The following is a 21,080-nucleotide window of genomic DNA, read 5'->3' as shown; positions in this document are numbered from 1 at the left end:
TGCAGATATGGTGGCATTAGCTGAATTCCTCCTATTGCCACTTTCTAAATACGGATTTCCCTCTACCTTAAATTGTAAAAGCACATAAAGTCACTGAGGCTCAGCTTGCCTAAGAGACAAAGAGGGGCATCTGTTGCTTTCAGCATTACGGATCTCCTCAGGCCCTCTCTCGCTCTGTGTCATACCACACCTGCTGCTCAGGATCTGTGCCCTGCTTCTGCCTTCAGCATTGCACAGTGCCACTCCTTAACAAGTTGAAGAGTTGAACAAGAGGATGACTGCTCCTTGCAGCCCTTACATGGGCTAACTCCTCCACAGTCCCAGGCTCACAAAACTAAGCAAGAGGAAGGAGAGCTGGCTGGCTGCATGGCAGCAAACACCATGAACACAGAACATGCCTCTAGAGGGAAGGCTTTTCCAGACCATTACCTAATGTGCACAGCACACGTGGTTGGCAGCACAGTTGGCACAGGCCTTGAGAAACAAAGACAAGGCCCAGCCAGTTACCATGTCTTTTATCATCTCCAGACCCCTGGGCCCCTCCAGCCTGTGTGCCCGTACATAATTACATTGCAGGCTCCCTTTGTAGTGCTGTCACTGTGTGATTTTCCTGATGGTCTGGAGCCTCCACACGTCAAGTTAGGTAGGAAAGTATAATGCTGGCATTTTAGACAAACCCCTCAGCCTAGTGAATTACCTATCCAATTGGATATGCAAAAAACGATTTCACAGTGAAGGTGGGTTAAGCACTGGAACAGATAGCCTAGCAAGTGTATGAAAGCTCCATCTTTGGAGATTTTCAGAACGCAATTGGATAAGGCCTAGAGCAACCCGACATAGCTTTGCTAACTCTCCTTATTGCTATGCACACTTCTAAAACAGCCATCCCCTCGGCTGCCTGATGGAGTGCTTTGGCTGTAGCAGGTACCAAGGAACAAAAGGCTAAATGAATGATCAAAGGCTTGTAGATGTAAAGGACCCTTTCTGAAATTTTCCCTCCCACTGCATGGTTAATACACATTCAGTTCCATCAGCTTAAGTGACATAGGCAGTGGTGGTTTAGATGAGATGTTACCTAATTCTGCTCCGAACAGGCATCCTTTGAAGGGCAGCACAGCTTAAACCTCTCCGGCTTTTGTAACAGGCTTCATAGTTCGCTCGCACATATTTTTGTGTGTGTTCACAGATCCTCCCTTCAAGCAGCTCAAAGCTGTCTGAAGAACTTGGTGCTCTCCAGCAGCAGACAGTGCCAGGCTTTGCTTCATATAAAAGAAATGCACTTTAATTTTATCCTTTCTCCAGGCTTAAAGAGGCAGGTAGAACCAGCCAATACAGAAATTTTAGGACTAGGTCTATTTGTTAAGAAGGCTTGGAGAAGCTTTGCTTTGTGCTTCTGGCACTGTTGTTCTTGCAGTATTAAGAGATATCTTACCTATACTGGTATACTGCATAATTTGAGGTCAGGTTGTCAAAGCATCACGTTTCTGAATATCTCGGTAGAGTCAACTCTACTGAGATGTTGAGGAAGGCTGTTCACAAGGTCTTGTTAAAGGGAAAGAAGCCTCATCTTTTAGTCTGCTTTTATGTTTCAGTGCTGATGCTTTTGTGTATTGTCATTTCTAGGGAAGACTGAAGCCACTGAGCATGCAATCCAGCCCATCTTCTAGCTCCCCAAGTGCAGCAAAAACATTTATGGACTGATCTTCTACAGCTCCTCTCAAGCACTGGAATTTCCAGGTGTATGTGTTTTCAGGGCAGAAGCAACCCCAGGAAAGCTGCTTTTCAAAAGGTATGTTATCTCTTGTTTAGACTAAAAAAACTGGAAAGAAAACGGAAAAAAAAAAATAAAAAAAAATTTACCTTTGGCATCAAAACAAAGCAAGTCTTTATTTTCCCTAAGCTTCTTTAACTTTAACTGTGCCCTGTGCAAAAGAAAATGGAACTGTAAAAATGACTTAACAAAATGGGAATGAAGGTAAAGGAAAGGTACTGGCATTGGAGATAAGGTTAAATCAGAGGCCAGCAGAAAGAACATGGCAGTGGAAGAAGTTTAACAAGTTCATTTTATGTGCCACTGTGTTGTGCTTCCCTTTGTTGCTCAAGAATGTTGCTTCACTGGTTCCTAGGGTGTGAAAGGGCCAATGCTGCTAGGAGGATGTGCCCCACAGACCATGCATGAGCCACTATTGGGCTACTTAACGCCAACAGAAAGGGTGATCCATCTGAAAATTGTTGTTTGACTTGTATTACAGTTTTGCTATGGACCTAGAACTGGACTTTGTGGTCAGAGGTCATCTGTAGTATGATAGTTTGCAGAAGACTACTGTGCAGGGCAAAAGTGTAATGAGAGTAGGCAGGCACTCCAACCAAATCAAGGGAGGTTAATGCACCTCTGTAGAAAGTATTCACAGTGGTCAGGAGGTTTGGAAGGTACCCATCTTGTAAGGAGTTCAGGAGATTAAGCTAAATGCTCTCTAAAATAATGGAGATCCCTCTCACCTTTGCTGCCTGCAAAGGAAAGAGGCAGGACAAAGCGCTTATAGACTGTGTTGTGTGTACACATATAAAGCAAAGCACAGGAGGAGCCTGACAGACGTTGTTGGGAAGGGTAGAGTGCACTGTGAGTGTGTGACAAGCCCTGGCATATATACACTTCACCACTGTGACCAGTGGCTTGAGGCCAGGCTAGGTCAGAGTTTACACCAAGGACTGACATATCTCCCTCCTGCCAGTGTTTGTACACATCCTAAACTACTATTGCACAATCTGGTGTGAGTGGCACGCTCTGCTCAGAAGAGACCTAAGACTGGAAGAGCAGGCTACATATGTCTGTTGGGCAGAACTGCAATGCACTGCTAGAGACATCCAAGCCTGCTTGCTTTCCTTCCCCTTTTCCAGTTCCCACCTGCACCCCCAGCCCTGAAACAAAGATTCCCACTAAAAGCAAAGAAGTAGCTATAGTGGAAGATTCTCTAGTTGCTGCCCACACATCAATTGCTGCTGCTGCTGCCGGCTGTGGCTTATGTGATGACAGCAATGATTCAATTAAGTGATTTTTGAATCCTTCCTCTTATGGCAGTAAGTCCTTTGTGTGGACACTCTTAAAGCAGTTAGAGTGGCCAGGAGCTGATCAAGTGTAAATTTGTAAAAGAAAAGGAGGCGGACCTCTACTTCCCTTTTCTTTTTCTGTCTGTTGCCTCTACCTAGATGCACAGCCAGGCAGTTTGATGATGGTGCCCAGCTGGTTTTTAGCTCTGCCCCTCTGGGGAAAAAAAAAAAAAGAGAAAAAGTGATCAGCCTCCTCCACCATTTGTTCTGCCCTTGGTGGTCTCAAAGCCTGCTCCAGAGCACATCTTTGTGAGCTCCAAGGCTGTTCATCATAACTGCCCCTTCTACCCATTCCAGCCTAAAAGACACTTTATAGGCCTTTGCTGTAAAGGACCACACTTCACATGTAAAGGACTCAGAAAAGCCAAGGTATGACTCCTGTAACAGCTGTAACTCAGACCTTTTTGCACACATATTATTTTTAGTTAATATAGATGGTGTTAACATTAATGCCTTAACCCTTGAGGAAGCTAGCTAATTTCCAGGTCGATATGACTAGGGAGCTGGCTAATTTCCAGTGTTTTGGGGAGAGAGCCAAAAAGTGCAATGCCAGGGTGTTTCTGGCTGCTGGTGTTCCTGAGTGGAGCACATCCGGGTCTGCGCTTCATCCTGGGCTTCCACCCACTGTCTGCCACCCCACCATCCTCTGCTTGCACTGTGGGCTAAGTGTCTTTAATGGCAGGGCTACAAGTTACCAAGTCGCAGCTGCATGTCGTGATACCGTCAACCAAAACACCTAGAAGGGGACAAACTGGCAGTTTATTAACCTACCCATACAAGGCTAGTGGCTTAAGAAGAGACAGCTACCTTGGTCTAGGAGTTTTGCACGAGTAAGATGTGGCAAAAAGTGACACTATCACCCATGCACCCGCTGTTGTTACTGAAATGTGGATCTAACCAGGAAAAGGCTGTGGCAAGCGGGCAGGAGAGGAAAAGGGAGGGGGGATTTCAAACACCACGGCCCAGAGAAAGAAAACCCTGCGTTCGTGCTTGCGTCAGTAGCCTGTCTGTGTGCTGACCCCAGGCTCACCTGAGCCTTGGCAAAGCTCCCCTTTGTTCTGTGTTGGCGTTCAGAATCCAGAGTTATCCCACAGCCACTTTGCGACCCGTTCCACCCAGACAGCCTGCCCATGATTGCTTCATAAAGCAAGACCCAGGAATCAAAAACAGAGCATGTTTCCTGAGCAGAGATGGAAAACAGCTGTGCTGGAAAAAAGGAGGGGTTTGCTGGCTGAGCAGTGGAAAATACAGATCAAGGCCTGGTTGTGCAATCTTCCTTGGCTGGCCTTTGGCTGCTATTGTGGCAAGGGGACCAGCTGGAGTTGGCAGGAGGCTGCTGCCAGGCGATGGGGGTAGCGAGAGCCTCTGGTGACAAGGCTACAAACCCAGAGCTTAGTTTTGCACATTTTACAGATGCCTGGGAGGCTGATAAGTGACATCTGGTGATGCTGCACTCTCCACTGTGCTGTGGTCAGATCTGTCTGGCCAGTCCCAGGTGACATTTGAATGGCCAGGCCCATTACTGTAAAGGCATACAGATCTGTAGAGCTACAGAGAAGCAGCATGTGCCCAGGTGTGGAGCTCAATTCCTGCCTAGTGCTCATAAAGTGCTCACTGTGCGGCCACAGCCAGGGGATGTGGTTATGTAGTCTGGCCAGGTTCCTGCATCTGAATCCTCAGCACCCGTACTGGGGAGTAGGTGCAAACCAAACAACTAGACAATGCACACACATGCTGTGCAGGGAGGGTGACCAAAAAGTCCTATAGCTAGCATCTGCTCTGCCACCACCATCCTCTGAAATCAAGGGAAGGCTACGTCATGTTTTTACCAGCCTTAAGTGCTCCTTGCTTCAAGTCAGGCTTCTGGAAGAGTTCTTGATTTTTATCAAATTCAAAATCTCTAACCAAAAGTAAATGAACCAGATGAGCTGAATCCAGAGGCAAGGGATGTGGGATGCTGTTTGGTTTTTAAAAATCTAATTATTGTGTACAAGAAGGAGAGGATGGACAAGAACAGAGAGGGAGAATTAGGCCTTTGCTTCAGAGCCAAATTATCAAAAAAATTACCCTCTTCTGCTGAGAGCCCCACAACATCTCTCCCAGTGCTCTCTGTAACTAAGCAAGAAACTAAGGTAAGGGGCAAAATGGTGAGAAGGCAGAAAGCAAAGAAATTAGGCGGGACCATCAATCACCTCCTAGGCTGATACATACCAGCTACATTGGCCTCTCTTCTTAGCACCTGGAACAGCAGAAGACAGTATGATGAATGTTTCTCACTCTATAGTATTGGAGCTATGGGTGCACTGTAATTGCAGGGAGATCATGCTTTCTTATAACTGGCTCAACCTGCCGAGTGAAACATATGGATTCAGACCTTGCTCTGCAGCAGTTTCCAATAGTGTTCATCACTAAGACAGCATAACTGCAGAGGAAAAAAAAAACCCAAACCGACCACTGCTACAGAGCCCATGAAGGGAGAGAAGTAAGACGTGGTGTGGTGACTGGTAGGAGGGAGGAAACTGCAGAATTGAGGCAAGAGCAGCACCCAGAGGAGTTCTAGAGGGAAGCCGTTTTGGTCCAAATAGCAAACTTTGGAGTATTTTTGGCCCTCTATGCCAGGTTTTGTAATCCAGGTACATCAAGGTGGGGGGTAGGATGGGCGTTGGCTTCAGATGCTGGAAGAACATAGTCTTAATGAAATTAACACCAAGAAACAGTAGTGTTACCAGAAGCACACTGTGACCTGAGGCAAACAGTAACGTGTAGAGATAGATGAAAGCAGCATTACATTTGCAGTCCAGGGGCTAGGCTCCCAACTGGATGCAACCATTGCGTTATTTGCGTTTTAGGTAGTTTGCTTCCTGCCATAAAGGAAGTCCTGAGTTGGGAGCTGAAGGCTATATATACACCACATGGAAGGAGTGAGGGACTTAATGGCTCTGCTGACGGCAGCCAGCCTCTCCTGTGGGAACGCCTTCAGTTGGATTCTCAAGGTGCAGCTTACAGGGGGCTGCAGGAGGTGGCTCCCACTGCGCAAGAAAAGAACAAGACAAAGAACAATGAGTTTTGCTAAGGCATATGCACTAGCTTTAGCTATTACTGATTTAAGCCAGGTCACACTAAACTTGGTACACAGCAGGCTTTGCACAAGTTCACACAAAATCAATTTGTTTAAAACTGGGCAACTTTGTAGTGCATCTAGACAAACAAAATCCAGATAGATACACCAAATTAATGGTAACAGTTTCAGCATTCTTAGAGCTGTTGAAAATTTGTCATTACTTGCAGATAAAACCTGTGCTTCGCAGTTTATTTTCAATACAAAACAGGATGAAGGCATATTTTAGAAATAATTTGCAAAGTGAGGTGCTAGTCTTTTGGCTTTCACTGACTTGAAATTATGCTTTTTAAAAAAACTGTCCTTCCCTTTTAACTTCTTAATGTGATATCAGTCATCAGAGTTCTCATGAAACAAACATTCTGCGTCTGTATCTACTCAGCAGGGTCCAAAGGGGACCTCAACAGTGGCTGAAACAAAATTTCTATGGGAACAAAACTTATAATTTTTTTAAATGAAAAGTTCCAATTTTGATGAAATTTTACTTCCTGCAGAAAAGCAAAACCCAAACCTATCATTCAAAGGTTTGACCCAATGTCTGTTTGCTCTTCAAGAGGGAGAAGGATAGTGGAGAGAAAGCAAGTGTGGGTTTGCGAGAAAAGAAGTCCTCCCAATAAATGGGGCAATGAAAGCAGAGGGAAGAAAGTACAAATTCCCAGGCATTCCAGACATATCTGGTATCCTTTACATCCTGCGCTCTGCACTTCAGTTGTACATATTTCAGTGTTCCACCGCAGAGGCAGCTGCATTTCAGTTGTGAGTTATTATATGAAGAGTTTTGTATAGTTGTCACAGGATCTTATGAGATGAAAAGGAGCTGACCATGGCAAAGAAAGTAAAATAGAACATGCAATCTATTAACTATGCTGGAAACCACTTACACCACAGAGAAATGGGTGCCAGGAAGCAAAAACTTCCAGAATAAATTAGAAATAATAGGAAAAAAAAGGAAAAGAAAAGTCATTGGTAGCTGGAAGAAGAGTACAGGCTCATTACCACATCTGAACTGTTGAAAAACAGCCTCTGGTTTTCTGTAGCTCTTCATCTGTTTTTCTGTTCATTTTTGTCCTTCTCTTTAACCTTGCTGGGTAAAACACATCTCCAAGGACAAATAAAAATGATTTTCTTACCAGTGCTGCTGACTTTGCAACCTGTCAGAAAACTGACTAAACTTGAAGCTCCTTCAGTCAGTCACTTTAAAATATAGTCAGCATTGTGTTTAAAAAAAAAAGGAAAGAAGAAAAAAGAAATACATTAATTTAACGCCAGGGTTACTCTGCTGCATAAGGCATTCCAACAGGCTCTGGGAGAAACAGCAAAACTGTGGTGATGAGTAGTGTGACAAAGGGAATTGTTGCAAAATACTAGGCTTGGCTCTTGCATTATGGTGAAGATGCTTAATTTGTCTCCATTAAATAGGTATTTTATTGAAGGATCCTTAGATCCAAAAAGCTGGCCTGGGAACCAGAAAACACCGTTAAGAACCCAGGCCAAGGAAATATTAATTAATTTTGCTAGGGTCACACTTAACCTGCCCAAGGAAAAAAGTCAGGATCTTAACATTTGGAGAGGTTGAAATCTGCAGTGGGTGCTGTTGTTATTACTTACAGCCATCTTCCCTGGAAGCATTTCCCCTTTTTACCTGTACCACAGGTGCATAGAGAACCATAATTTCTTTTAGGAAACTTTTCTGCCTCAGCTGCTTCTCTGGTCCTCAGAGATGTGCCCAGGGAGTGAGACTTACAGCCCAAACAGAGTGATGGAATCTATGGATCAGCAGGTCCATCTACCATCTCCTGTCTCCAACAAACACTGCTTTCAAACTGTGGTTAGGACAAAGCAGGGGTAACTTTTCAAAAACAGCCCAACTTGCTCAGGATCACAACAAAAACGGTGAAATGGTGATTCCTGCATTATCCATTGCCTGCACATTTACCCTACACCAGACTGGCCCATGCAATTAATCCTTTCTTATATTCTAACAAGCATCAGATTTTGGCTTATGAGCAAAGTGCATAGGTGCATAAAATGAGAAGTTGTGTGTGGCTCTTCAGGCTATGTATGCTTGTGGGGGGGTCTGCTTTGTGAAGTAGCTGGTTCAGACCCCTGGGCAAGGATAAATGAGGGAGGAGAAAACATGGGGAAAGTCAGCTAAAGGAACAAGGTAAACTCTAGAGCAAAGGATGTAATTTTTCAATCAAGCTTTTAATGAAAAGATCATAAAATAACAGTTTCTCATCACTGTACATTAAGACTGCAAATTTCTGAATGCTGAGATCATATTATAATTTCTGTATCTTTTTATATGACACTTGAGTTGAAGCCACAACTCTGTGTGGCTCTGACCTGAATTCAAGCTCTTGAAGGAAATGAACAGAACATTGCTGCAGGAATGTTGGCCTTTCCCTTGCCCTCCCTTCCTCTCCCCCTCCCCAGAAAACATCCAGGGCTCCTGGACTGACTGATAGTTAAGGCTTAAAATTAAAAAAAAAAAAAAAAAGAGATGCAAAATCTCTTTTTCAGTTGTATTTAAAATATTAAAATAAAATGGGGAAAAATATCCAGTCAGCCAGAACAGGATCCTCTCCTCACAGAAAAGTTATCCCCAGCCAGTCAAAACTCCCGTGGAAGTTAGAGCAACAGTTGTGCTAGGTGCTTCGATTGATAACTTGTGAATAAGAAAGTTTAAAAACCGTCCCACTCCTCAGAGAAAGCAAGCGCTATGAAGTGTGTCCCCTAACTGCCAACAAATGTAGCATGAAGTATTCTGTTTTAGACCTTCCCTACTGCATCCCACAGGGTCTGCTCTGTTCAAAAAACACTGATCCATTGATCCCTATGTGTTCAACACTGGGCTTCAAAATGCTTAGGAAAATTGGGGAAGGAGGGGAAGAAGAGGATGGTGACAGGAGACAACTGAACAAAAAATGCATTTCTACCTCTAAACTTATGTTTCAGTATTTTTGAGTCCAGTTAGTTAAAACAAGGAAAGCAGAATAAATAGCAATTCTGTTGTGGCACAGAGATGAATTAGGGCTGAAATGAAGAAGCCTTCCTGACTAGGAGGTCCAGCTAGGAGCCTTACAGCAGAGCAGAAACTGCCTCACAAGGGATCCCAAATCTTTTCCTTTTACAAGGAAAGCAGCAAATTTAGTGAGTCTAATGGGAAATCATCAAAGGTGAAATTTCTTACCCTACTCTGAAAAAACACAAAATATGAGGAGTAGAAAGGGGCTGAGAATCAGCTGCTGCTTGCCTGCTCATCTCCTGCACTAAAGTCAGGACAATAAACTACCATGGGACATAAAACATTGCAACAAGCTACTTTCAGCTATTGAAAGGAACCCCAAAATTTTCTTTTTCAAGAATATGGCCAGTTCTGGAGTGCAAGAGTAAGCTTATGAAAAGAAGGGGTTTTACAATAAATGGAGAGACTTTGCTGATGTCGAGCAAATCACTAAGTTTAAACAAAACCTAAGAAAAAATGCTAGAAGTGTATTTAATTATTCCAGAATTACAGCTCAGAGCTCATTTAGATTTTAAACTCTTGCTTAAACAAATGTTTATTCAAACGTGCCGTCTCAATGATGAGCATTTCTGCTGTCTGGGGAGAGCTAGATGTTTACTATCTAGAGCCTCTCAAACCCATTTAAAATGTAGGGAGGTTTTATCTCTTTGTTTTTTATTTGCTTTTCGCTTAACTCCAGCACAGCAGATTGGAAAGGTTTCTGAATTTGGCAAATATCCAGAAATCAACAAACATTCTTTCTTCATGCTAATTTTTAAGGCTGTAGCACGTCCATAACTGCTAACTCCACCAATACTGGAAAAAGAGGCTTTGTAAAGTACAGCTTTTCCCGGGGACTCTAACCACCTTATGCTATAGGGCATCTGATGCTTCAGTATAGTTTGCAAGGCCCATCACAAGATGGCACAGAGGCTGTTGGGTTTGGCACGAAGCTTCCTCTAGCTACCTTAGGCATTGACTCTGCACTTTTGAGATCCTTATTGCTACCACAGTAAACAGTAAGGGAGGTATGAGGGGGACTTTAGTAAAGGAGCTATGTCCTGTCCTTCAGGCAGGACAATAGACTTCTCTCAGTCACAAGCTGCAATCGGAAGCACACAACCATTCCTCTGATGACTTCTACCTTCTCCGGATTTTGCCAGCAGTCACCTCAGAATTCGTTTTGTTTCACTGAGTGCACTGGATGTTTCCCTGGTCAAGACCCATACTCCTGCTTTTCAGAACTGAAGCGACACGGTAAAATACTGCTAACCCAGACTTTGAACCTGCACTGCTTGAAAACAATGCTTTCCACACACATGAGAGAGAGGAAAAAAAAACAAAAACCAAAACAGGAATCTTAAAAGAGTGACACTGTAAATGGAAACATTTAAATACAGCAAAACATAAATTCCTCTTCTATGCAAAGCTACAAAAGTCCAGTCTTTGTATTGTCTTCACAGGTTATGGTTTATGGCTATGCTGAGAGTCTCTGAGATTCTTTTTTTTAATATATTTTTTTCATTTTTTTGAAATCCTGTAGAGAAGACCCTGCGGACACATCTTTGTGTTTGCAACTTTCTGAATTACATTGCAAAACTGTGCATACAGAATCTGAGAAATAAATACATTCATTACTGCACATACATATTGATACAAAAACAACACTGTCAAATAGTGTTTGCACCATCTTTGTTAGATATTAAGACCAGGCAAAATTAATATTTCATTTTCCATCAGCCCCCCCTCAAATGTTTGAGGTGGCTTTGGTGTAGAAGGTAAAAGCTACAAAGGGTCAAGACTAATGATGGGGAGCTTTTTTTTAAACCTTTTTTTTTTTTTTTGGCTTCAGCGGTATTTTAGCAAACCATCTTCATTGGTCATCTTTAGACTGTTCTAACATGCAAATCAAGCTTAGATTTTCACCTAGAAAGCCTTAGGAGTTTTGGTTGGGCTCTTTGTGCATGACTCTAAGGTCTGGAGTGAATCAATCCAGCTGTTTAATTAAAAGGTGGCTCAGATGGTCCGAAGAGTACAGCTCAGGCCCCAGCACAGCCCTGAACAAGAGGCGGCAGCTAGGCACCCGCGCTCTCACCCTCACACCAGACCGTTAAAGCTACCCAAGTCACCGCAGGGAGATCAGCCACCTCTGCCCACAGCAGAGGGGCGGTTCAGAGTTGTGCGTACTCTTCCATGTCAGCAGCCGCAAAGCCTCACAGAAGCTGCGTGTCAATAGCTCTTTGGTGTCTTCTGTGATCTTTGTGGCTCCTGCTAGTCCCCAGATGCACAGAGCTGGGCTTTGGGGTTTTTTTCCAGGTATTTGTTTTTGGAGGTTTTGCAGTAAAGGATTGGAAAACAGCTCAGCCCAGCTCCCCATGGCTAACGTTAAGGAGATGTGCTGGGTACAGCAGCTCCTACCATCTTCTGACAACATCCTTCTCTTAACTCTAGAGCTTATTGCATTTCTCTCTACCCTTTTGGTACCCTCAGACTCCTCTGAGGAAGAGGTAGGCTGGAATGCCTCCACAATAGTGCCTGGGTCTCGCTCCCAGCAACATCTCTTATGGGTTGAAGACAAAAAAAAAAAAAATCTGCGTGCCATATTTCTAATTGCCCTCCCTCTCCCCACCCAACCCAAGCAGTGCTGGAATGCAGGCTGGGACACAGATCTCCCCTCCCAAGCTGGGGAACGCTGCGTAGCCTTCAGAGACAAACCAATGGAAAAAGCAAAGATTAATTTTGACTGGCCCCTAGATCTGTTGAGGTCTGAAACTGTAAAAGTTTATGTAAACAATGAGATAAATATATTAGTACTTTTCTGAGCCAAGTGAGGTTCCATACTCATTCAAATGTGCTTTGGTTTAAAAAATAGTTTTGTGAATTTGGGTATGAGCTTCTTTATTCTTTTATACAACTTTTGCTATTTTATCTTTTTTTTTTTCCTGTTATTCCGAAAACATTCTGGAACTAAGTGACTAAAGCATATACTTAAGCTGCCTGGCCTCTTTTTTTTTTCTTTTTGTTTTTTTTTGTTTGTTTTTAAATTGTTTTATTCCTCTTGAGGCTCTTTGTGTATTTAAAAAAAAAATTAAAATAAAATAAAAAAACCAAAAATGCAACTCCCTCCCCCCCACCCTAAAACTCTTAAAATCTTAAATATGAAACTAGTGTTTTGCTTTCTCATTAAAATACAGAAAAATGTTTGATACAATACTATGTCGTACAAATGCAGTTGAGTGTTTAGGCCCCAAGCAGGCCTGAAACAGTCCCTGAAGTTTTGAGTATTATTAGTTATTCATTATTACTGTCACAATTTGGAAAATGTTGTTTATACTCAATCTATGGAACACAACTTTACACAGCTACTTGAAAAAAGAACAAAATTTCCTTTTGTACAATACTCTTGCTGTACACAGACTTTATGTCGTATTGTTTAAGTGCTGGGGAGGGGATAAAGTAAAAAAGAAAAAAGACGCTCCGAAAAAAATTTTTAAAAATAGCATTGGGTCCTGAAACTTCAACATGATTCTCAAGGCTTAAGAAACAGATGAAGAGGGGGCCTGGGGAGGGAGAGGCTACATCACCCACACACATGCTTGTAAAAATGGAATTAAGTGAGGGGGAGCAGGTTATTTGCCTGCTGAGGAGCTCACTGCTTCCTTGTGCCTTGGGCTGCTCCATGGCTTGGCTCAGTCAGTCACAGCTTGAGCTGTTGTCCCAAGGGTGGCTTCTGCACAGACACCCACCTGCTGTCCCCATCGCTGGCCGCGTGCCACAGTGGTGGCAGACCCATCTCGGCAAACTGCAGGGCCACGAGTGAATGGGGGAAACCCGCATCCAAAACCCACAGCGGGGGACAGGGCTCATCCCTGGCCGTGCCCTTCTCACTAAGGGAGCTAAAAATTGTTTTGAAAATCTGGACTTGATGGGTCCTTAGCCAGCTGGCAGCAAGGGGAGCCTGCTCTGGCTGCAGCCTAAGCCAGCATGGGATTCAGCTCAGCTTTAGGATGGTTGGAGCGAAGGTGAAGGCAGAGTGAAAGTGCCTAGGAACTAATCTTGCACGGCTGTCCCTGGGCCCTGCTGAGACTTGCTCTGAGAAAAAGGTAGATGGCAAGGCCTTTCCTGTCCTCCCCAAAGACTACTTTGGGGACCTTCTCAGGGGGATTTGGCAAGGAATCAAGGAGAAAATAATTCAATATATATTCAAAATGTGGAAGTGCTAAAGACACTAAAAACCCACCTAACCCTCCCAAGAGAAAACAGCGCATCTCAGCACAATTAGAAAAAAACAAAAGTCCATGCTCCCATCTCATGCTCCACAGCTCACAGGCATCCGGGAGCGAGCAGACAATGGCACTGGGAGAAGCACACTGGAGCGCAGTGGGCGAGAGGGGCAAGCGTGTTCCCTGTAATGTGACACCAGGCCAAGGCTCAGCGCCTTTGGGTTGTCTATTGCTTGGAGCCTGGATTCCAGTTTCCTCAGTTCATACAATTGACCCAAAACCTTCTTATGGACTAGTCTACCTTAACAAAACAAAACAAAACAAAAACAAAAAAAAACAACAAAAAACCAAACAAACAAAAAAAAACCCAATAGAAAATGAAGCTTATATTTCTTTGTTGTAGTCAAACATGCTCACATTTTTCTTTTTTTTTTCTTTTTTCTTTTTTGGTCGAAACTTAAAAAAATTGGTTTTGTTTTTTTTTAAAAAAGACAAAACGTGAGGTTTGGTAAACCTTACGCATAGAGACTATACTGGTTTGAGTGGAAAAAAAAAATCAAATGAAAAAACACAAGTGTAAACCTTACTCAATTCAGAAGGGATGATTCTACTGGCTGTGAATTTTTACCACCACAGTCACGGGAGGCTTGAAATAAGCCATAGCTTTCCACAAGGTCACGCCAACAAAGTCAAGGGGGCCAAGAATTGGTGGGCTAAGTTCTCTGTCTTCTCTCCTAAACCAATAGCAGCTGTTGGCTGTGATGTCTTATGCAGATGTTGCAAGAACATTTTGTTTCTTTTTCTTTTCATTTTTCTTTTTTTTTTGTGTGCGTGTGTTAAATTGTCTAAAAGGGAGGATATGAAACACTTTGGTTTGCTTTTTCCTCCTCTCCCCCACCTTATTGCACTCTGGATTCTAGTAAATTATAGGCTGCTATGCCCTCACCCTCTGTCCTGCCAGGTGTTTACAGACTGACCCAGATGTGCTGGGGGAGTGGAAGATGAGGGGGACATTTTCCGCTCCCCTTAGTATCCAGATTCAATAAACAAAGCTGGAATGGGCCCAAAAAGCTCAGAGAAGTTTTCTTCTTTTATCTAAAAGTGACTACAAACAGCCAAGAGACTGCGAATGAGCCAGTCCAAGCAGCCAGCACAGCCTCTGGCTCAAAGTATTTTTTGCTTTGTCTTTGGCCAAGCTTTGCTTTAACATTTCTCTAGCTGACTTTTGATGGAAGGACAGGGTGGTAAAAATCCCTTAACTTTAATTTAGCTTCTACTTTTATACATTTAATTACTTACAATAAGAGAAAAAAATGCCTAATCTTTCACTAACCATCTTATTGTTCTCATGAATTCAAGAGGTAGCAAAGGTAACAAGTCTGTCCACACAGACTCGCTCTTTAGTGAGGGAGGAAAGCTAAAAACATACACACACACAAAAAATAAAATAAAAAATAATAAAAAAAGTACCTAAGGAACTTGTAGCAAGTCCAGCCTACATCAAACCCCCTCCCCACCCACCCACCCTAGAATTAACCTCAGACCTTCCAGTTCAAACATTCACATAAACGTTACAATGGTTTTTCCTTTAATAAAACAAGTACCTCTAAGCAAAGAATATTCATACGAAACTACTAGAAAAGTAAAGACGACCCCCTGCTCACTGAAAGAAATTCCCAGGGCATCCGGTCCCTGTTCAGTCATGGGTAAGGCAGAAGAGGTTTGTGTGTTTTGTGGCAAAAGGTGGCATGTGGTTACATGTGCCAAGGATAAAGATCAAAACCAAAAGAGGAAGGGATGGCGAGGGAGGCATCGCCATTTCTTTAAGTGAAGTACTTGGGCTGGTGCACACCTGGGTAGACTGCTCTCCCCACCATCGCCAGCCCAGGGGAACAGTGGTGGGTTCCACCACTGCCATGGCTTTCCCACAGTATCTGAAGGGGATGCCAACCCTGTGAGATGGTCCACAGACACAGCTTCTGCGCTTCTGAATGCAATGCTATGTTATTTCACAGCTACTTAGGCCACTGAAAAGGTGTACTTTATTTTCTTTTTAGTGGCAAGAAATGCCCCTACTGAGTTTGGTTTTAAGAGAGGAGGTGAGTAGGGTGACAGTAACATGAAGGGAAGAGGCAGGGAGGGGTAAGCCAGCAGAGGCTCAAAGTTCCCCATGGTCCCCCTACCTGCTCCAGATAATCAACACAGCAATGAAGTTGATGTGCGCAAATAGAAGTGGCATTTCTTGCCTGATCACCAAGATTTGGAGGGAGAGTTGGACTAAATGCATCAGCTTGGCTGTGGACCTTTCTTTTTTTAAAAAAAGGGAAAAAAGGAACTTTTTTTTTTTTAAATGTTAAAGCTACATTTGTTTAGGCCTCCCATGACTGAACAGAGTATGGGGAGTTGCCCCCTTTTTTGTCTGTTTTTTTCTTTTTTTTTTTTAAGCAGCAAGTCTACAGAAAGGTAAATCACTGCGGATGGGCTCGAAGCTCATTCTGGAGTCTTTGGCTTATGTGGGAGAGGTATGCATTCGCAGGTGGCTGATCAGATTGCGCTGCTGGGTGAATTTCCCACCACACAGTTGACATTCGTAAGGTTTTTCTCCTGAGTGGACACGCATATGCTCTGTCAGTCGGTACTGCCGGGTAAAGCGCATCCCGCATTCCTCGCAAGCAAAGGGCTTGAGCCCTAAGTGGCTGCGCATGTGCCGTGTCATGGTGCCCCGCTGCGTGAACATCTTGCCGCAGATATTGCAAGGGAAGGGCCGAGTCAGCCAGTGAGTCTTCTCATGCTGCCGCAGCGTGGCTGGATCCTTGTAGCTCTTCTCACACACTGAACACTTGAAGGGTCGGGACTCCGCGGCATAGGACTGGTTGGGGTTGGACAAATCCTCAGCTTCATCCTTGCCACTGTATGTGCCTTCCTCCTTGATGTAAAGGTCTTCCTCGGTGTGCGTCTCCACGTGGGCATTGAGCTGCTCGGAGCTGGGGAAGCCTTTGCCACAGGGGATACAGACATACAGGTTGTCACCGTAGGCTACTGGCTCAAACCCCTCCTGCCGGTAGACGTAGTTGGCACTAGTATGCCCGCCGCTCTCACTCTCGCTCTGGCCGCTGTCGTCACTGTTCTCCTTACCGTTTTCCACCTCCTCTTTACACGGATAGGGTAGGTCTGCGCTGTAGGCCCCAGCCAGACTCCGCTCCACAGACTTGGACAAGGGCCCCAGCAGGATACCGTTGGGCAGCCCTTCGCCCTCATCCCTGTCTTTGCCCCCCTCCTTTCGGTCAAAGGTGTTGTCTTTCTTGATCCACTCCTTCTTGCGGGACGAGTGCCGGAGGCCCTTGCGCTGGCTGCTCTCTGTCAATGAGTGGTGGCACTCTTCGCTCAGATCCATCTCCATGGGGTCGCTGCTGTCCGCCATGCTGTGAGGGGCTCCGACTCCAGACTCGTCGAACGATGAGGCACTGTTGGCTGCGGGGGCTGAGGCAGATTGGGGAGAGCCATGCTGGCTTTCGCTGTGCTGCGTGTCATCGTGGGAGGCTGCAACAGGGAGTGACGGGCTTTTTTTGGACAGGTCAAGGCCTAGCTCCTGGTCGCCGGTGCTTCCATTCGCACTGCTGCCCCCACCGCCGTTCTTACTGGCTCCCCTGGTTAAGGAGTGACAGTTCTCTTGGTTGGAGCTGCTGATGAAGACCTCGTCATCGGAGAGCTTTCCCTTTGACAGCTCCTTTGAGTGCGAGCCCTTCAGCCCCTCATTTGACCCTGAATAGCGAGCTTGGATGACCGAAGCAGTGGAAAGTCTCTGACTCCTGGCAGATCTCCCGACACCAAGGCCACCGGCCTTGCCAGCAAAGGACTTGCCGTTCCGCTTCAGCTTCTTTCTGCAGAGAGCTGCCAGGTCGTGCAGTTGGAGGTAGCTTGCTGCGGTGAGGAGAGCATTAAAGTTCTGTTCACCGGGCTGGTCAGTCGTTAAGAGCTTACCAGTATAAATAAAGTCCAAGATCTGCCGGAACACGGTGGGGTTCACCATGTCCGTATCTAAGTTAATCAGGTTGTCATGCAGGACAAGGGATTTGAAATACATGCTGCTGGCTGCCAGGATGTTCTTATGGGCACGAAACAGGGCATTTTCTACCACAATGATCACATCACAGAGGAAACCTTTGGCTCGTTGCTGGTTCAGCTGCAGTAGCAGTTGTTTGGCATGATTTGGCAGTTCCATCTCCACCTTCTCTTCCTTTCACCTTCACCTTACCACCTGCAAAACAGGAGGATGAGAGGTGTGAACCTGCTGTTTCCACTCGAACAAGTCTACATTTAACAGACTGGCTTAACACACTCTAGTCTATGTTAGGCTTGACACTGACTAAGGATCTCTGGGTACATTCAGCCCTGCAAGCTGTGATCCTGCTTGGAATACAGAGAGAAGTATTTCTCATGCTAAGATTTGATTCAAGTCTTTCAAAAATCAGATTTGTAAATATCGTTTTACAAAAGCAATCGTCATTCGCTGGAATTACTACTAAAAAGATACCAGCAGGAAAACAGTATTTAGGTACAGGGGAAAGCTGTTTCCCTCTCCTGACACAAATCTGAAGGGAGGATGAGGAGCAAGAAAAAAAGGAAGAAAAAAGAAGCATCTACTTCACTGCCATTTGCATATCTGAGCATGTAAAATAATTAGCATAAGCTGCAGCTTCCCTGCTTTAACATGTAGTTTGTTTCCTGGCTCTTACATGTTGAAATCCTACAACACCCAGCTGCTCTGGGGTTGAGAAAATGACATGTAGCAACTAAATCCATTGAAGATGGAATTAATCACACTGAGGTGTGAATGGGAAATCTCCTTAAGAGTATGAAAGGCTGCTTTAAAAACCAACCCCCCTGGCAATGTCCATATCCCAATCCATTGACATGAAGGGCTAGAATCAACCCTGAACTCGCTGAAATTCAGGATGCTGAGCTAGCAAAATGCCAGCAAATGTCTTCAACAATTGGAAACTGTTTTCTTAAGTTAATTCTGCCCTGCCTTTAGTTTTGAAGGAATTTTGTTTAAACTGATAGAGTCAAGTAACCTATCTAAAGCCAGTCTCTCTACCCTGAAGTACCGGGAAGAGAAGAAAATTGTGGTTACCTCTGTGTAGTTCATGTATTTCACAAACAGTATTCACTATGTATTTTAGTTTAGATATTTATATTGGTTTTCCCAGTAGTATGGGCTGTAGGAAATATCTAGTTTGAGGCATATCAGAACTCATTGCAATTACATGTTTGGTAGATACTACAAGACATAAAAGCTAGAATTTAAATCTGGGGCTGTATTCAGGAATCCAAGATCAATTTTTAAACTTTTTTTCTGGATTTTTTTATTTGAAAGTGCCAACTACTACTTGTAATGGGCATTTATCTGTTAGAGTTGATTTAAAATAATTTCTGAGGTTCAAATGTAGGAATTAAATACCAAACATACAACAGACACCTTTAGCCTTCCACTTCCTTCCTTCCTGTCCCAGTTCATCATATTATTGAAACAGATTTCTCTTATTGAAGGAGGAACAGGCCATAAGTTCACAGAAATGAAGAGCTTAAATTTTCTTTTAAAATCATCATCAGTTAATGCTTTTATTGCTTGTGAATCCCATTACCACATTCTGTCCCATCAGATTTCAAATGATGAAGCATTAGACTGCATTGTCTTCCCTCTGTGTTAAGTATGTGTACACAAGAAAAAGAAATAAGGAGTGATACTGTCAATATTAAAAATAACCTCCCTCAAATCTGATTCTCACTAACTGGTGACAAATAGAAAGATTTAATTTGGCAGAAGGGTGGTAAATTTATATCATCCATTTCTGCATAACAAAAAGATTTTGCTTTATGAAAAAAAACTACCAAAAAGTAAACGAATGCAATTCTTCCTCCAATGTTGCTGCCTGACTAGCCTGGTACTTATACTTTTACCAACAGATCTGCCAAGCAGGTGCCTCCCTTCTTCCACAGGACACATTTCTTCACTTGGTTAGCTGGTCAGCCTGGTACTTGGTTATGCATTTGGTAGAATTTTGTGGCCCCTGTTCAGTGCACCAGCACCTAATTCAGAATCCACACAGATCTCAGTGGCTGATCACCTTGACCCACAGCTAAAATGGCTGCTCTGCTTTTCTGTTCTGTATTGTTTCGGCAATGGATGGGAATCCAAGATGACGGTGGATTCACAACTGTGCATTCTTGCACATTAATGTTGCTCCCAGTGGTGGCTGCCTTTAGAAAGGGTGGCAGCCAAAAGGAGGAAAGACAGGCTTGCCATGGTGCTAGCCAGTTATTTCTTCTCCATTTATAGTGTTTCTGTCATAGAAGCTCAGCCTGCAGCATCACAAAAACATGATAGAGACAGGGATTACCACCACTGAACAGTGTTGAGCACTTTAAAAACAAGTTTTGCTGTAATTAGTTACATCAGAGTTGCAGCACGCAGGCAATGTGTCTGGTTCTAGTGGCTTGCTTCCAGAATTGCTGATTAAGGGGAAGAAGCAACAGCACAGAGGCACCAAATACCCACTTTTATCTAGCCAGGCCAGTAAAAGCACTTACTTCTGGGTCACCGAGATATATTGATAGGGAAGGACAAAAACATGGCTTGCAACATAACACAGCATCTATGTGTATAAATGCATCCTGCTCAAGAATAGCAAGAGACAGCCTGCTACTACCCTATTTTCACTACAAACATAATGATGCTTTTCCAAGCATGTAATACACAAAATCCCTCGAAAAGGTGTTTAAGTGTTCCATAAAGGACAAATATGGGAAAGGAAAGGAAACAGCACAGCCAATGTTTTTTGCCTAAACAGACTAATTAAAAAAAAAAAAAAAGAAGTAAAAGCGAGCTTATTTCCCATTCATGTGGCACTTGAAGCAGAGGTCTAGAAATCTTTGTATACATGTTTGTCTAAGCCTTTGCAAAGAGTCAAGGCTTGCTGCAACTACTAATGGGAAATATTTTTAAGTTTTTACCTCTTTTTTTTTCTTTCTGCCTTAAATAATACTGAAACCAGGTAATGAGCCTGCAGGGAAAGCCCTGGAAACAGGGGTAGAATTATAGTTCTGCTTTTTACTGACCTTCATGAGGAAGATAATGTTATTATTAAACCTCAGTATATTCTGCAGCGTAAAAATTAGCATAGTACAAGTTATTTAAATAACCTCTATTTATCTCACATGTCAAATTTTACAGAAGTATTCATGTTCAGTAGGGCATAAGTATGAGGTAGATTTTTACCTTTAGTAGATTTTAAAAGCAGTGGTCAGGTTTAAGCACTATAACACTGCCTATCAAATCTGAATTTGTTAGCTGAAGTCTAAACTGGATTTAGCAACCCCAACAAAATGAATGTAATGGAACAAGGCAGCAAAACCTTCAGCCAAGTTTAGAGCCCCATGTTTAAAATTTTGCCAGAATTGCCCACCGAGGGCTTTTACCAGGACAGCAACATGGGTCAGAGAACACAGTTTTGACTGACATACCTTTGTTGACAAAAGCTTTATAGCATCAACCTGGCTTGTGTATCTTGTGCAGTCCTGAACAAAAATAAATCCATTCTGGATATTTTCCAGAGCTGACCAG

General features: G+C 43.6%; 1 protein-coding gene and 1 long non-coding RNA gene across 2 annotated transcripts in view; one reads left to right on the top strand and one right to left on the bottom strand.

Moving 5' to 3' along the window:
• The window catches only part of LOC128145502 (uncharacterized), a 188,940-nt gene that overhangs the window by 59,546 nt on the left and 108,314 nt on the right, over positions 1 to 21,080 (top strand). The window contains exon 3 of the long non-coding RNA XR_008236495.1: positions 1,624 to 1,789. This is a non-coding gene — a long non-coding RNA (uncharacterized LOC128145502). The remainder of the gene's footprint in view (positions 1 to 1,623; positions 1,790 to 21,080) is intronic.
• Positions 15,016 to 21,080, bottom strand: part of HIC2 (HIC ZBTB transcriptional repressor 2) — a 74,906-nt gene continuing 68,841 nt past the window's right edge. Inside the window, exon 4 of the mRNA XM_052795690.1 lies at positions 15,016 to 17,714. Coding sequence (XP_052651650.1) covers positions 15,966 to 17,678 — 1,713 coding nt within the window. The 5' untranslated portion in view covers positions 17,679 to 17,714 and the 3' untranslated portion in view covers positions 15,016 to 15,965. The remainder of the gene's footprint in view (positions 17,715 to 21,080) is intronic.

This window comes from Harpia harpyja, chromosome 9, assembly GCF_026419915.1.
Source record: "Harpia harpyja isolate bHarHar1 chromosome 9, bHarHar1 primary haplotype, whole genome shotgun sequence".
NCBI classification, from domain to species: domain Eukaryota; kingdom Metazoa; phylum Chordata; class Aves; order Accipitriformes; family Accipitridae; genus Harpia; species Harpia harpyja.
The sequence above is the reverse complement of the archived record's forward strand: the minus strand, read 5'-3'. Positions and strand labels throughout refer to the sequence as shown.